Source organism: Gymnoscopelus microlampas (assembly GCF_963454915.1).
Source record: "Gymnoscopelus microlampas genome assembly, chromosome: 11".
Classification (NCBI taxonomy): Eukaryota; Metazoa; Chordata; class Actinopteri; order Myctophiformes; family Myctophidae; genus Gymnoscopelus; species Gymnoscopelus microlampas.
Genome location: NC_139948.1, coordinates 20571060 through 20588536, shown reverse-complemented (window position 1 = coordinate 20588536; position 17477 = coordinate 20571060). Strand labels below are relative to the sequence as shown.

Here is a 17477-nt window from a genome sequence, read left to right as displayed (position 1 = left end):
GTGTGTGTCTGTGTGTCTGTGTGTCTGTGTGTATGAGCCCGGGATGAGCACGGCAAAGAAGCAACACATACAAACACACGCACACGCACACACACACACACACACGGACTTGGAGATTGCCTATGCCATCTCTCCTCTCATTTGCCACACGTGCCACCGGTTATCAAAGAGGGGTCCAGGGACCCCCAGGGACGTCCGCCCGTATGAGCACGGGATGAGCACGGGATTTTAAACAGCTATAACTCCAGTTTGCAGCATGCCACCAAGTCCAAATTTGGTATGTGGACTTAGACCACCAATACGGGCCGAGCATGAATTGCTCAAGCCCCGCCCCCTCTGTCTTCCCATTGGCTGGCCTTTAAACAGCCATAACTCAAGTTCGCAGCATGCTACGGAGTACAAATTTTGGACATGGACTAAAACCACCAATAGGGACAAACTGTAATTACTTAAGCCCCGCCCCCTCTGTCTGCCCATTGGCTGGGCTTTAAACAGCCATTATTCCAGTTTGCAGCATGCTACCAAGTACAAATTTGGTAAGTGGACTCAGACCACCAATAGGGACGAACTGAAATGAGTTAAGCCCCGCCCCAAAGGCACCGCTTCCTTCACACAGGGTGTGATTTTTAATTTAAGCCCAGGAAAAGAATGAGGAAGTATGTACAGAGAGAAAGGAAAGAAGGGAGTATTCAAGGAAGGAAAGAAGGAGGTTTAGAAGGAAGGAAGGAAGAGATTGTGTTGTGGTGTGTGTGTGTGTGTGTGTGTGGTGTGTGTGTGGTGTGTGTGTGTGTGTGTGTGTGTGTGTGCGTGTGCGTGCGAGTGTGTGTATGTGCAAGTGTGTGTATGTGCGTGCATGCGTGCGTGCGCGCGCGTGCGTGTGTGTGTGTGTGTGTATGTCCTAACAGCTCACCTGGTTGTGGTGTTCTATGCCCATGCTGATGGTGTTGATGAGGATGGCGATCATAATGCCTCTGTTGAAGTACTTGCTCTCCACGATGCCCCACAGCTTCTTCCTCATGCCGCCCCACAGGTCCACGCAGTGTCCGTAGCACGTCCTCCTCTTTCTCCTCCCCCTGCTCCTCTTGACCTCGCCCCTCCTCTTCTTCTTCCTCTCCTCCAGGTGGTTCCCCTCCCCGTCCGTCTCCTCCATGGCCCCCTGCTCCTCCTCCTCCTCCTCCTCTTGCTCCTCCCCCTCCTGCCCATTGGCCGAGTGTCCCGCGGTCTCTCCTCCCCCCGGCCCCTCTCTGAGTGACAGCGCTGCACACTGAGGGCAGTCCTCAGGGTTCTCTGTGACGGACAGGCTGATGGAGTTGGCCAGAGGCTGGGAGTCATGGTCTGACTTACTCTGGTGTGGACAGTGGGATACTGGAGGGAGAGAGAGGGAGAGAGACTCAAAACTCAAATCTTTGCTTCTGGGGGTTCCTGGAACTAAATATTTTACACATGTTTGCTTTAAAAAATATATAATCCAAGATTTTGCCACGAATTTTAAAGATTTTTCAAAAATAGCAGATCTACAAGCTCATAGCGCGGCACTCGGTGCCGCGCTATGAGCTTGTAGATCTGCTATTTTTGAATAGCCAAAGAAATCTAAAAATGACACACAGATCCTGGTCTTTTAATGTTGAGAATTACGAGAGAGAGAGAAAGAGAGAGAGAGAGAGAGAGAGAGAGAGAGAGAGAGAGAGAGTTATTACCTGTCTGTGTGTGAAACTTGTCACAGCTTTTTCACAGGTCAAATGTTTCACTCCAATAGTACTTTAGTGCTTCTATGCACAATTTATCAAGTAATTCAATGTGAGTGAGGGAATATAGAGGAAATAAAGTGCTGCATTCATTACACATAATTGCAGTGGTGGAAGGTAACTAAGTACATGTACTCAAGTACAATTTTGAGGTGCTTTTACTGTACTGGAGTATTTCCAATTTGGAATAATATTATTATTATTATTATAAAACCACTTCAGCCCTATTTAAACTTTGGCAATTTGAAAATAGCGGATCTACAAGCTCAAAGCGACGCATTGTGAGCTTGTAGGCCTACATCGGCTATTTTCAAAGGGTTTTTATACATTGTATAGATTTGAAAATGTGTTAAATGAGACTGTCTGCACAACGAGTACTTTTACTTTTGGTACTTTAGGTACATTTTGATACCAACACGTATGCACTTTTACTCAAGTAGCCTACATTTTGAATTCTGGACTTTTACTTGTAACAGAGTATTTCTACATTGCAGTATTGGTAGCCTATACTTTTACTTAAGTAAGACATGGTCGTACTCTTTCCACCACTGCATAAATTGCAAAAAAACAAAACAAACATCACACGTTTCCATGAAAAGGCCCTGAAGTCTGAAAACGTCCTCCTATACTCACGTCTCGGCGGCCTAGAGTGATGGTGGTCTGCGTTCGTGCTCCCCACTCCTCCCGCCGCCACCACCGCCGCCGCCACGCCTCCCCCTCCCCCTCCCCCCTCGCCCCTCACCCGCCTGGCCCTGCTGGGGTAGACGGGCGGGGGCTTGCCCTGCAGCGTGTAGTAGAGGGCGGTGGAGCGGCGCTTGGCCTTGCGCAGGACGTGGCACACCAGCTGGAACATCTCATCGTAGCAGCCCCCCGGCTCGGCCATGCTGGCCAGCGTGGAGGAGGACAGGCACTGGGCGCGCTGCTCCTGCATCAGCTGGTGCTCCCGCTGCTTGGTCTCCGAGAACTGCGTGGCGATGACCACCAGGCACAGGTTGATCATGAAGAACGAGCCGATCTGGAGGGGGGGAGGGGGGTTACAGCGGTCAGAGCTGGGCGGTAGGGCTGGGAAATATGACTTCAGTTCAAATCGGTGTAAGGATTATTTCAAACTTTAGCCTCGATTACGATTAATGAACGATTATTACTTTTTTGGAACGGTGAAAATGGCAGCTCTACAAGCTCACAGCAAGTTGCGTTGTAAGATTGTAGATAAGCTTATTTCAGCTGTTTTTGCACGCCACCATTTTACAGCGAATCGAATTAGACAAGAAAAAAAAGTCTATTGGAACTTTGACAGGTTTAAAAAAGAAAACAATGCTTCTCGATTGCTTGATGATACATGAGCAACAGCAAGTTGGTTCTAAATTTTGGTTTCGATGTATTTTCGTCCCAGCTGACAGTAAGATCTCATACCCTGGAGCTGAGAATTCACTGCATGAACCTCAGCATCCCTATTCTGGACACGTCATAATAGGCAAACATGGATAAGAAGAAGAAGAAAGTCCGCACACTGTTCTCAAGCTCCAAAAAAACGTACTTTTTATCTATGGAACGTTTCGACCTTCTAGGTCTTCATCAGGCAAATATTCTATATCCAATATTTGCCTGATGAAGACCTAGAAGGTCGAAACGTTGCATAAATAAAAAGTATGTTTTTTTGGAGCTTGAGAACAGTGTGCGGACTTTCTTCTTTTTATCCTTGATTCTTCCCTTGATGTCCAGCACCTGGCCTAAATGCAGGCGTGGGATGTGCAGCCAATTTTCTCTATAATAGGCAAACACAACAGGCAAACAAGTAGGTGAACATTCGGCAAAAACAGCAGATTTACAAGCTGGGTTACCAGTAGGGATGTTAACATGTGTCGACTTTTTTTTCCTCTTAAGATCATTATTATTATTGTTTTTAAACGGCTTGTTCAAAAATGTTAACATCCCTAGTTACACACACACACACACACACACACACACACACACACACACACACACACACACACACACACACACACACACACACACACACACACACACACACACACACACACACACACCATGGTGACGATGAGAAGATTGATTGGGATCAGGCGAGCCAGACATAAAGGGTGAATTAATTAATGGGGTATACAAAATAAATAAATACAATAAAATATGGAGATAAAATGTTTCCAACCCGGCAACAATATTATATTGGAGGCTAAAATAATGGATTGGAAGGGGGTTGCAGCGGCGGAAAATAGGATAGAGATTAAATCATAACAAGGAGAGAAAGTGGATGAGGATCTCATTGAGTGAATACAGACACACACAGCTGTTAATGCAGCCAATGGTAAATGATCCAAGTCCTGAGATGCTCGAGGCGGGTACAATGGCTTGTGGATTGGTAATGACCGCCACACAGATGCCTCGCCTAATGAACCAATTGTTCTGGGTAGAAATGAGGAAGTGATGAACTTAGCTCGGGAAGATTAGCACACACAACAGCAACAATAAACAAACTCCACAGTCAGTTGTAACTCCTCAAGGAGAGGAAACAAAGCGCTGTTTTGTTCATTTCACAAAAAAACACACAGAAAGAACGGACCGGTCCAGCGGTAAACGAGGAGGACCTGCTGTCTTTCGTCAGCGAAGAAGGAGTGAGCTCTGGCATCAGTCGATAGTGACGTGTGCCAATCTCCGTGTACCAACGTTAGCGCACATGCTAAAGGTCTCCGAGGGCTTGGCTTCACACCAGCCTGAGTGTGATCGGAGCAGACAGACTGAGCCAACACATGCCCAGAGCACAATTTTGAGCCTGCCTTTAGTGCCTTATGTTTCATTCTTTCATTCCCTATTCTTCTCCCTCTCTCTCTCTCTCTCCCCCTCCCTATGTTCTTACTCCCACGCATCATGTTCTATTTCCTCGCCATCATGATTCCATCCTCTCGCTGACATCTCTCTATCCATCAATCAATCTGTCCCTGAATCTTCGGCGTACCGTGCCGATGGTGGCACGATCTTTCATTTGCTTCCCCTGGGGCCAGACAAAAGTAAAGGAGGGCTCGTGATGGGATGAGAGACCGTGCGTGGGGACCCTTTGGCTGACCCCTTTAGCAGTGCTAATCGGAATTCTTGTGGGACAGTGGTAATAAGAATTCTTGTGGGACTATTGGATATTGGACTCCAAAGAGTCAGTCACGGTACGATGATTTGATCAATATAGCTTAGCGCGGTACATCCCCATAAAAAAACCTGCCTGACGGATTGAGGAAGCCTTTTGACCGAATGGATGTTTTTGATCATCACGAAATATGAACACGTACACGTCTGAGGCGCACACAGACACACACACACGCGCGCGCGCACACACACACACAGTCAAAATCACCAAAAAACTTTACCGGCTAGCCTGAGAAAGTTTGTGCACCAAAAGTAAAGCTTGCAGACATAAATGTTGCATATAAGACTCAACACATACTGCATAGTGCATACACAGTAAAATCTTGCAAATGTGCAAGAACATAAAAATGTAACCAAATGGATCCTGTACTGTGTATGAAGCAGTCACACAACCACACGCATGGAGCCCCATGTCTATACTTTGACCTATGTGTCCTTAGTGATCGAAGGTCCAGGAAGGACAGGACCAGACGTGGAAAAAGTACTCCAATTTTTTACTTAAAATCAATACTGCAATAAAGAAATACTCTGGTAAAAGAAATACTCTGGTAAAAGTCTGGAATACTAAATGTACTTGGGTAAGAGTATAACAGTATTGGCATCAAAATGTACTTAAAGTACCAAAAGTTAAAGTACTCATTATGCAGAATGTCCCATTTAAGTTTTTCAAATGTTTAAAAATCTTTTGAAAATAGCAGATCTACAAGCTCACATATGCGTCGCATTGCAACACATTGTGAGCATGTAGATCGGCTATTTTAAAATGGCTGAAATGTATATAGGGCTGAAGTGGTTAACTCATTCTCTGCCAATAACGCATATATGCGTTCTATTGAATCCATCACTTGCCTGCAAATAACGCATAAATGCGTTTTTGGAAAAAAAAAATATATATATATATATATTTGACCCAAAGACCAAGGAGATATGATTTTTCGAAGATCTAGACTCCTATCCACTTCCTTGTTAACTTAAAACATAAAAATTCTGTATCTCGGCTCCTGAGTACTTTTTTTATTTCAATGGAAAATCTCTGGCAGACAACTGCAAAAAAATCTGAAATAATTCAGGCAGGTTAAGTGTTAATGTATGTTTTATAATAATAATCAAAATCTACAAGGTAACTAGTGACTTAAGTTTTCAAATAAATGTAGTGGAGTAAAAGTACAATATTTGGATCCAAAATGTAGTGGAGTAGAAGTAAAAGTATTGGAAATTGGACCAAATACCTAAAAAAATACCTAAGTACTTAAGTAAATGTACTTAGTTACTTTACACCACTGGACAGGACAGGACAGGGAGGGTGGAGGAGGGGACAGAGTGAGGAGGAAGGGACCTATAGCAGAGTGGTGGAGAGGGAGGAGAATCACCCATCTGGGACGAAGAAGGCTGGTCTACTGGTGTGTGAGGCTTTGATTTCCCTCCAGCTGTGTGTGTGTGTGTGTGTGTGTGTGTGTGTGTGTGTGTGTGTGTGTGTGTGTGTGTGTGTGTGTGTGTGTGTGTGTGTGTGTGTGTGTGTGTGTGTGTGTGTGTGTGTGTGGGTGTGTGTGTGTGTTTTGGAATTCTGATCAGTAGGTAGCCTTGCGCATAATCAGAGAGCAGCCTGATATCACAAATTCAGATGATGGTGAGATTTGTGACATTATGCATGCATGTGGACACACACACATACACTCTTTTTGACACAGTGGAGGTCAAACTCGTCTCTCTTTACAGCGTCCTGCATGAGCGCTCACTCACAGGACGTGTGACAAGCTTTGATTAATACTGCCCTCTGACCACCCTCCAACAAGGTGGAAACAAAGGGGTTCAATCATTCACCACATCGTGTGAAGTACAGTATAAGAATTGCATGCCACCCTTTTGTTTCATTTCGTCGATGTCGGGCAGAAACCTTGTATCTCCATATTTCAACCGTAAATGAATGCCCTGCTTCATCATGCAAGAGCGTGGCAGAAAAGTAGTTCAAATAGAAGAAGCTCACAATGCGTCGTGACTCGCGATGCGATCCCACTGTGAGCTTGTAGATCAGCTATTTTCACTATTTTATATAATGATTTAAATAGCAATAAAAAATCACACCCTGTGTGAAGAGAGTGGTGCCTTTGATGAGCCCCGTATTGATGTTGTCATCAATGTTTGTTTATTGGACAGACAGACATACATACGGACGGACACGCGGACAAAGTCAGATATAGGAGTGGTTGGCACCACTCAAAAAGGAACGGTTTCGGACATACAAGGTTTCCGCCCAACAGCAGACAATTTCAGTCAGACACTCTTGGCAAGATGAATCCCATCCATTGCCATGCTATATTGCTATACATGCTATTGCTCTGCTCCTGTGATTACATGGACACGATAATAGACATAATATAAAGCTCTATAGGGCAGAACCAATTACTGTAGATACACACAAATTAAAAGAACATATTACAGTACATGTGAACACCTGCCTTGCATCGCATGCTGACATATGGCTCTTCTCGACTGCAAGAACTAATTAAAGCGTGACATGTGATTTTACAGGTTGTGCTTCCATACGCTACGGCTCAGGTTCTGCTCAGGAGGTGGTGCTAACTTTTATGAGTTTTCTTCTTTTTATGATGTACCTCCTCCTTCAGGCAGGGGAGGGGGGGGGGGGTGTTCTGGTAATAATGGGAAAATATCATAGTGCTTACACTAGTGAAATGTAAATGCTACTACAGGGGGAGGCCGGGGAAGTGGACGGAGTTTGTTCACTGACGAGAGATGTAAAATCTATAAAAAACTTTTGAAAATAGGAGATCTACAAGCTCACAATGCGTCGCATAGCGACGCATTGTGAGCTTGTAGAGCGGCTATTTTCAAGTGGCCAAAATGTATATAGGGCTGCAGTGGGCAATGTATCTTTGGTAATAATAATCCAAATCTACAAAGTAACTAAAGTTTTCAAATAATTGTAGTGGAGTAAAAGTATAATATTTGCCTCTGAGGTGTAGTGGAGTAGAAGTAAACATTCTGCAAATTGGAAATACTCCAGTAAAGGGAAAAAAAAAACGCATGCATTGTTCTTAAGTACAGTACTTGAGTAAATGTACTATACTTGACACCACTGATTGTGGCCATGTGATTGGATGCTGTATGAGAGTGGGAACGGCTTGACTTCCGTGCCTGCCTGAACTGCCGTGACGCTCCATCTATTGGAAGGAAAATAAGGAAATTGACTTGAGATTGTTTGCCAATAATCAAGCAGTGATCTAGCATCACTTCAGTTCAAAATGAACGTAATTTGTCATCTAGGGACAGAACCGCATATCAGGTAGGGCTTGCATGACACTGAGAAGCTGCTGCAATTGGTTTTAGCTCTAGCAAAAGAGCTGTTCTAAGCTTGAGGCAATGCTGGGTTGGCTCATTGTAAACATGAAACCCAAACAGCGTGCAGTAGTAATCAGGTATTAAAATATGGTCCCCATGAACCCGGCCCCAGTAGCAAGTGTTAACCCATTTAAACTGGGAAAGAATCTGTGTCATTTTTAGATGTCTTTGGCTATTCAAAAATAGCAGATAGTGCCACACTACGAGCTTGTAGATCTGCTATTTTTTGAAAAATCTTGAGAATTTGTTCAAATCTTTGACTATATATATTTTTGAAAGCAAACATTTGTAACTCAAATCTTTGCTTCTGGGGGGTCCCTGGAACAACATTTTTTAGATGAAGGTCAGTGGCCAAATACATATCATTTTGGGGGTCCTTGACATGAAAAAGTCTGAGAACCACTGATATAGCAACATACATTTCTTTCTTTTTTTAACTGTTAGGAATTAGAAGCCATTTGTGGAATCCCCCAGAAGCAAAGATTTGAGTAAAAATGTTCGGTTTAAAAATGTTAAAAATATGAGCTTGTAGATCTGATATTTTTGAATAGCCAAAGAAATCTAAAAATGACACGGATTCTTTCCCTGTTTGAATGGGTTAAATACGTTTCCCCATGTGGTGGGGCACAAACTCGGCCGAAACACGCACCCCCACATGAAGGCTCTCTATACCAAAGCAGAGGCAGTGGACCATTGACCAGACAGAAGTGATTACACGGCAATTTGAGGCCCAGTGTCTGTGATCCCCGGAGAGGGGCTGCCAAGAAGCCAGTTGCATTGGCAGTGACAATCTAGGGTACAACATGTGCCAAGGAAAAGGTTTAGTGTTACAATCATGGTTATATTTGCGAACGCTAGCAGCACAATCACAGGCCAATACACCCAGAAAGAGGTGGGAGAGTAACAATGTGGTGATTCAGGCCAAATCTTTCCACTCTGTGTAACGTTTTGTTCCTGTCTACTGCAGCGTAGTAGAAGGATTTTGGGGGGATTAGAAGGTGATTCTTCCCTGTGGTTGCTGTTAAGACGTGAGGCTGTGACATTTTTTTCCTCTGTTTTTCCTTTAACCCATTAAGACCTGGAATTGTGTCATTTTTAGATTTGAGCTAAAAAGCATTATTTTACACATTGGGCTATTCAAAAATAGCAGATATACAAGCTCATAGCGCGGCACCGAGTGCCGCGCTACGAGCTTGTAGATCTGCTATTTTTGAAAAATCGTGAAAATGTGTGCAAATCTTTGAATATATATATATTTTTTAAGCGAACATTTTTAACTCAAATCTTTGCTTCTGGGGGTCCCTGGAACAAAATATTTTGATGGGGGTCCGCGGCCAAATACATATCATTTTGGGGGTCCTTGACATGAAAAAGATTGAGCACCACTGATATAGAAACATAGGTTTTTCAGAAAACTGTTGAGATGTAGGAGACATGTAGAATCGGCTTCAGGTCTCAATGGGTTAACAACCCGCATTTCGGCTTGGCTTCACGGCTCTCCTCTTTACTCCTTTTCCCCTCATTATTTCTCTCCTCTCCTCTCCTCTTCCCCGCCGCTCCTCTCCTCTCTTCTCCCCTCTCCTCTCCATGTCTTCGGGCCAGCTTGTAAAGAGGCACCGTCTGGCAATGCATGCTGGGAGCTGACACATCTCTTAAATGCTACGGTGCAAAGGGGGGGAACAGCATTTCTATTCTAATGGACCATGTCACCCATGGAGCCCAGAGAGGATTAGCCTTAGGGCTGACAATTGGCAAGAGCCTCCGAATAGCTCAGAATTGATATACAAATTAGTCATCGTGACTAAAGTGATTCCAATACGGCAATGATCTATAAATATATTATAAATATAAATACAGGACACGTTATTATTGCACATTAAACGGTCCATCATCTGCATATTCTGTCGGATAAGACTATAATGATAAAGTAGGTTCAGGGTATGATAAACTGCTTAACTTTGCTACTTCTGTTTTGCTTTTTGCTCTGCGGTGCACCAAACTTGCACTAAGATATGAAGACAGCTAATTGCATGCTGATGCTAATGCTGTCGCCCCGGGTGGCGGGATTTAGGGCTCCGCCACCAAGCCGGGATCCGAGGCAAGGCTTAAAGATGGTTGCTCCCTCATGCTGAGAGCGTGCATGTGGGCCTCTCCCCGACACGCACCGCGGCACAGGGGAGGATAGACGGGGCGAGAGGACGCTTTAGCGTGCCGTCCCTTTATTCAGGTGCCACCACTTGTTCCTTCCTTTAGCGTGTCTTGTCACCCCTCACTGCACCTGTCCGTCTCTCTTTTCATACAAACTATCCCTCCTCAATGGTTTATTATTCATCTGGGGGGAATCGCTCACTTCTTTGTGAGCGACGCCTCTCTGCCAGTGGTGGAAAAAAGTACTCAAATGTTTTACTTAAGTAAAATACTGCAATGTAGAAGTGCTCTGTTTCAAGTAAAAGTCCGGAATTCAAAATTGACTTGAGCAAAAGTACAAAAGTATTGGTATCAAAATGTGGTTAAAGTACCAAAAGTAAAAGTACTAAAATGTTTGAAAATAGCAGATCTACAAGCTCACAACGCGTCGCATTGTGATTTTGTAGATCGCCTATTTTCAAGGTACAAAATAGGGCTAAAGAGGTTAATGTATGTTTTATAACGTAATAATACTGTATATATCTGCAAAGTAACTAAAATGTTCAAATAATTGTAGTGGAGTAAAAGTACAATATTTGCCTCTGAGATGTAGTGGAGTAGAAGCAAAAGCACAGACAATTGGAAATACTTGAGTAAAGTAAAAGTACCTCAAAATTGTACTTAAGTACTTAGTTGCTTAACACCACTGCTCTCTGCCATAAAAATGTCCTCCTGGTAGTCAAGTTCATTTGGAGTCCCTTATTACCCCTTTTTTCTGTCTCATTTCACATCCCTCCCTCCCACGCCATCCCTCAATTCTCCGCCCGTCGCTCTCTTTCCCCGCTCGGCGTTACTCGTGCGTTTTATCTCTGCACCATGCGGTCATTTTATTTCGCCCGAAACCAGCCCGGGCGAGCCAAAGCCAAAGCACACCGATATTTCTCAGCCCGTCTTCTTGCATGCAGCACTTGTTTACACTATTCATAAAACATGGACCCTCGTAAAAGGAGATGGGGGCCGCGCCACAAGACAGCCCATCGCAGCTCTTGCTCTCTCTCCCTCTCTCTCTCTCTCTCTTTCTTTTCTCTCTATCCTTCTCTCAATCTCACGCCTCTCACATACACAAACATCATGTTTATTCCTTCTCTCTCTGACATGTACTGTCACACAACAGTTTTCACATGCAGTCCCCCCCCCTTGCACCCTCACTTCTGTCACCCTCGCTGTTTTGCTTTCTGACACACCTTGACATGCCTCTTTTAACCCATTTAGAACGGAGAAAGAATCTGTGTCATTATTAGATAGTCTTTGGGCTATTAAAAAAAAAATGAAAAAAAAAATTGTGAAAGTTTTTGCAAATCTTTGAATATATATATATATTTCTAAGCAAACATTTGTAACTCAAATCTTTGCATCTGGGGATTCTACAAATGTCTCCTAAATCCTACAGTTTTTTGAAAAGTGTATATGTTTCTAAATCAGCGGTGCTCAGCCTCACATTTGTTCCATGTCAAGGACCCCCAAAATGATATGTATTTGGCCACGGACCCCCATCTCAAAAAATGTAGTTCCCCCATGAAGCAAAGATTGGATTTAAAAATATTAGCTTTACAAATATATATATATATATATATATATATATTCAAAGATTTGCAAAAAAAAATCACAGTTTTTTAAAAATAGCCAAAGTATAAAATATAGATAAAGTGGTTACACAGCTGCGTTCCCGGTCTTAACGGGTTAAACCCCCTTATCTCTCCCCCTCTGTCCCTCCATCTCTCTCTCACTCCACTGGGGGAGAGATGTACTCTGCCTGCTCTCCCTTTGGAAATTGATTCCCGGGGCTCACTCTCTCTCCGGTGCTCCTATTGATTTGTACAAGTCTATTAATATTGCAATCAGCCTCTCAGGGACCTTATCTCCCCCACGATCTATACAATGTGATGAGACCTGTAATGTACACAATGGAAATACCTCTAGAGATGCACCTCTACAGGCTCAAGGCCACGGTAACACTTCACTTTACATGATCTTTATCAGCCGATTATGCCAGAACACCACGGTCTCTCCTATGACGTAAAACCATTTTGCTTGAATGACATGTTACCATGGCAACAGATTGAGGTAAATCAGAAAGAAGTCTGAACTGATTCACACATTAACACATCGGGTGCCAGCATTTTTTCATAACAACTTACCGTGGGTGCCAGCATTCTCCCCATTGACTGCGCTTTGCTGTTTAAAGTTTCCGCGTGCGTTACAAGCAAATCCACGCAAAAAAAAGCATCGATTCATGTTCTGCCATGAGCCTGGCTACAGGCTGGAACCATAACATTCCCCTCGCGGGTTACAACGGGGGGGGGGGATCGCGCATCGCACATGACCGGTTTTCCCCACAGGAAACAGATTCGGAGATATAGGCGTTTCAAAGTAGGAAATAGACAGGAAGCGGATAGGGGGAAAAAAATGTGTTACCGGTGAGCGATCTGGCACTTCCTTCGCAGGATTACAATGGGTGCTCCCAGAGCTGCTCTAGCCCCGCCCGCGCGGAGAAAAGCGAAAAAAAACAAAAAGACTGAAATCACGGTTCAGACCGTGTTCGGCACCGAAGCTTCGGAACCGCCACTATGTAAACACACGGTTCAGACCGTGTTTGGCACCCGATGTGTTAATAAACATGTATCTAATTACCAAATTGTGTTACTCAAGATTTATTAGAACTAGACCATCAGACGCGTCGCTAGGTCTCTACTAGATCGGGGGCTTAGCCCCTGCTTTTTCCCCCGTTTTTTGTTACTTTATTTCGGTTTTAGGGTTAGGGGTAGGGTTAGGTTAGGGTGATAGATATATAATTAAAAAAATATATTAAAAAAATGTTTTTAATTTAAATTTTTTACATTTTTTATTGGTGGCTTTGGGTAAAACATTGGTGGCTAAAGCCACCGAAGCCCCCCCCCCCCTAACGACGCCACTGTAGACCATACCAGTGCAGTTTGGATTATGCGCTGTTATGTCATGGTCCAGTGGTTTCACAGATATGGCAACACCGGCACTTGATTTGGCAACACGGGAGCCAGCGACCACAACCCCCCCCCCCCCCCCCCCCCCACACACACACACACACACACCCGTAGCCACGGACGGTGGAACCGTCAAGGGGATCCGTGGACCCGGAGTAACAGACCCCCCAGCGAATAATTCGCGGACCACTTGGGGGTCCGTGGACCCACCGTCCATGCTACGTGGCCACGTATACACGTATCAGACAGTGAGTAAACAACAGGCCAACGCTTAGCACCAACAGCTAACAACACACTGTGGGGACCCCGTGGCCGAGCATGGCCGTGCATACCGTACGTAAACTCCGGCCGTAGAGTTAAATAGAGGTTCGAAAAAGGCTATTAAACAGCTTGAATTTGGGAAAAGGTGAAAAATACGTTCCAGGTTGTCGGCACATGGTAAGGATCATTGCCCATGTGCAAGTTCAGATGTTTGGTGAGTATAAGATGAAAAATAAAGGCATCGTTGTTTCAACAGGGTCACATAGTGACAGCGGTTCTCAAAGTGTGGTTCAGGGACCCTCGGGGTTCCTTGATGGGGGTTCCAAATGGACCCTTACAGGTCTGTAACTCTGAGAGCTGTGGGGGGGGTCCTTGAAAAGAGAAACGTTTGAGAGCCACCTACCTATTGGTGACTGGGCAGCGTATAGTGGCTAGTATAGATAGATACTGTAGAAGTGACTTACGATGATGAGGAAGATGAAGTAGATGAAGTTGTAGAAGGAGTGGGCGTCCATGACGTAGTACATGATCTCCACCCAGCCTTCCAGAGTGATCACCTACACAGGGAGGGAAAAACAGATTCCACATAAAGACGTGCAAATCAACCCCGCGATAATATGCAATGAGCGAAGGTGAGTTTAATAATCCTGTGACCCAATGCACATGCCCTAACCCAGCGGTTTTTAAAGCGGGGTCTGGAGGGGACCCCCAGGGGTCCTTGAAGGGGTTCCAGGGGGTCCACAGCTAAAATAGTTAAAATAGCATCAAAATCAGTTCAGCCACTTTGACTCTATATAGTGTCACGATGCCATGCGCTGTGGAATTGTAGATCTGATATTTATTTATTTTTTGAAGATTTTGAATATTTCTGAAACATTGTAACAACACACAAGTCTTGTATGGGGGTCCCTGGCACACAATATTTTCAGATCGGGTGGGTCGGCGGCCAAATACACGCACACGCACGCACACGCACGCACACGCGCACGCGCACACGCACACACACACACACACACACACGCACACGCACACGCACACGCACACGCACACGCTACCTGAAAGATGACGATCCAGGCGTAGACGATGTTGTCAAAGCTGATGGCTCCTTTGTGTGGGTTGATGTTGCTGGGGTGACAGCGGGTGTAGTACTGGTGCCAGTTGATGCACAGGCCCACGGCTCCACCGCTGCCATTGGCCAGGGGCTCGGGGACCAGGCCCAGGGCCTGCATGGGGGTATGAGGGTCAGTCACAGTGGTGGAAAACATACTCACATTTCTTTACCTAAGTAAAAGTATCAATACCGCAATGTAGAAATAGTACTCATTATGCATTTTGTTTTTGTCGCATTCCTAAGCCAATCATTTGATGACCAGTGGACCTGTAGGCAGCGGTTCCGGTAGGAGACACAAAGGAGACTTTGTGTCTCCTACCGGAACCGCTGCCGGTCATCAAATTATTGGCTTAGGAATGCGACAAAAAATAAAACAAATATCCATGAATTCAAGTCTCCATGGGGTGACTAATCAATAGAAAAAAAGTCATTTTGGGGGTGAACTATCCCTTAAATCTTTTTCAACTCGGAAACAATTATGACGCTCTGACGATTATGCAAAAATGATGAAAGAATTATTATCTCAAATAATAGCAAATAAGCCGATCATTAGGCCTACCTGGCGGTGCAGCGCGTCCTCCTTGTCCAGGCAGCAGGAGTGGCCTCCCTCGCGACGCGCCGGCACGTCCGCGCACGACATGATGCCGTTGTCGGGCCCCAGGGAGCAGATGAAGGGCCTCTCGTCGTCTTCCTCCGGCTGGTAGTATGGCGCCGGCAGAGCCATGCCAGATGGACTGTGGGACAGTGACCAAGTATACAACATGTGTTACTTAAGTCAATGCTGCAATGTAAAAATACTTAAAGTACCCAAAGTAGAAAGTACTCATTATGCAGAATGTCCCATTTAACAAGTTCAATATGTATACAAATCTTTTGAAAATAGCAGATCTACAAGCTCTTTCTTCCTCCTTATATAATGATATTACCTGATGATCATGTTTTAGGGGGGGGGGGGGGCATCCCATCTTTAATGCTATGACTGACCGTGTTTAACCGCTAACACTTCCAAGTATTTACAACAATAAATTGTTCAATACTGATCTTTCTTACAGGGATTTACACCCTCTAGTCATGGTCGGAACATGCCGGTGAACACGGAGACCTTCATAGCAGGGAAAGGAAAATATGCATCCATACCTACATGCACACACGCACGCACGCACGCACGCACGCACGCACGCACGCACACACACACACACACACACACACACACACACACACACACACACACACACACACACACACACACACACACACACACACACACACACACACACACACACACACACACACACACACACCTGCATGTACACACGCCACATAGCATAACTTTGACAAAATGGAGGACTGAGAGCGTTTATCACAAAGTTTGGGGTCAGGTGAACCGGGCTCTCTGTTTCACACCTTCTTTATCTCTCTCTCTCCGTTTCTCACCCTTATCCCTCCAATCTAATCCTGCCAATGAGAGCACTCCATCTCTGTCTGAGAGAGAGAGAGAGGAGAGAGGAGAGAGAGAGAGAGAGAGAGAGAGAGAGCCAGGAGCTCCGACTATTAACCCTCTAAGACCCGGATATATTTGTACTTGCAAAAAAAAAATTTAAACCTTTCAGATGGTCTTGTAGGAGTATTTTGAAGAGGAAAATATAATGTTTTTTAAAAAAAAAATGTTTTGGTAAGCTTTTATGCAAATGTTGACATTTAGCAACGTTGGGTTCATCAGGTAGCAAAATTTCCTATAGGCCATTTTTATGGATAACATGGCAAATGTGTAATTACTTCACTAAAACAACTTAATGATTCATTTATATGGTTTATTATTTGGCCTCAGATCAATTATGAATAATATTTGGCCTCAGAACAGTATACATTATGAATAATAACACCAATAAGCCATATTCTTAAATCAATTTTATTAAAAGAACAAAATGAAAATCAGTACAATATATGTAGTAAAGAAACCTAAAAACCTAAACCATTGTCAGTGATCACACAATACTGCCTGGCCAACTCACTGATTTGCATTGATAAAAGGATGCAAACTGTTTCCAGAGTTTGTCCTTCTTGTCCTTCTCTGGCACGGTCAAGTTGTCAACCAGATGTAACGAGGTCAACAAAGACTGAAATCGGTTGCGTGGCCCATTCTCAAATACATCCCAAACATTTGCTCAATTTCTTTTGGACTTGTGTTGACTGATGTTCCTTGTTTGAAGGCTGTAAATGTTTGTGTTCGTTGTGAGAGAGTCAATCATGTCTTTGGACACAAACTGGCGGAAGTACTGCAGTGGTGTTTGGATAGAACTCACATCTTCAGAGGTCAGAGGTGGGCCAGAAAAGTCTGTATTAGGGCTGATGAAGTCCTTCTTCAGCCACTGATATCTTGAATCACGGCGATGAGTGGGTTTGGTCAGTTGGGGCAGCTGAATGTCTGCTGGGCGGTCAGTGGGTTCACTGGGTGGTTCGGATGGTTCGTTTTCTTTGGACCCCAAGCCACAGTCCTCTTCATCTGACTCTTCATCAGTCTCATTGATGTCTATGTCAACATCACTCTCTCCGTTGAACACGGCATCCAGAACATCCCTTGCTAAGAAGCGAGGCTCTTTCCGTCTTTGTGGCATTCTGAAATGAAATAAAGACATACCATTAGTACATTAGTAATGCTAAGTTCTTACACATCACTGCTCACTGCAGGACAACATTTCACAA

The 17477-nt window shown here is 44.4% G+C and overlaps 1 protein-coding gene across 1 annotated transcript in view; it reads right to left on the bottom strand.

Annotated features, from left to right (window-relative positions):
- LOC311054655 (voltage-dependent T-type calcium channel subunit alpha-1I-like) overlaps positions 1-17477 on the bottom strand; it is a gene marked incomplete at both ends in the record, with an annotated part of 249150 nt that overhangs the window by 84725 nt on the left and 146948 nt on the right. Inside the window, 5 exon segments of the mRNA XM_084070659.1 lie at positions 911-1365; positions 2379-2760; positions 14128-14220; positions 14719-14886; positions 15334-15508. Coding sequence (XP_083926785.1) covers positions 911-1365; positions 2379-2760; positions 14128-14220; positions 14719-14886; positions 15334-15508 — 1273 coding nt within the window.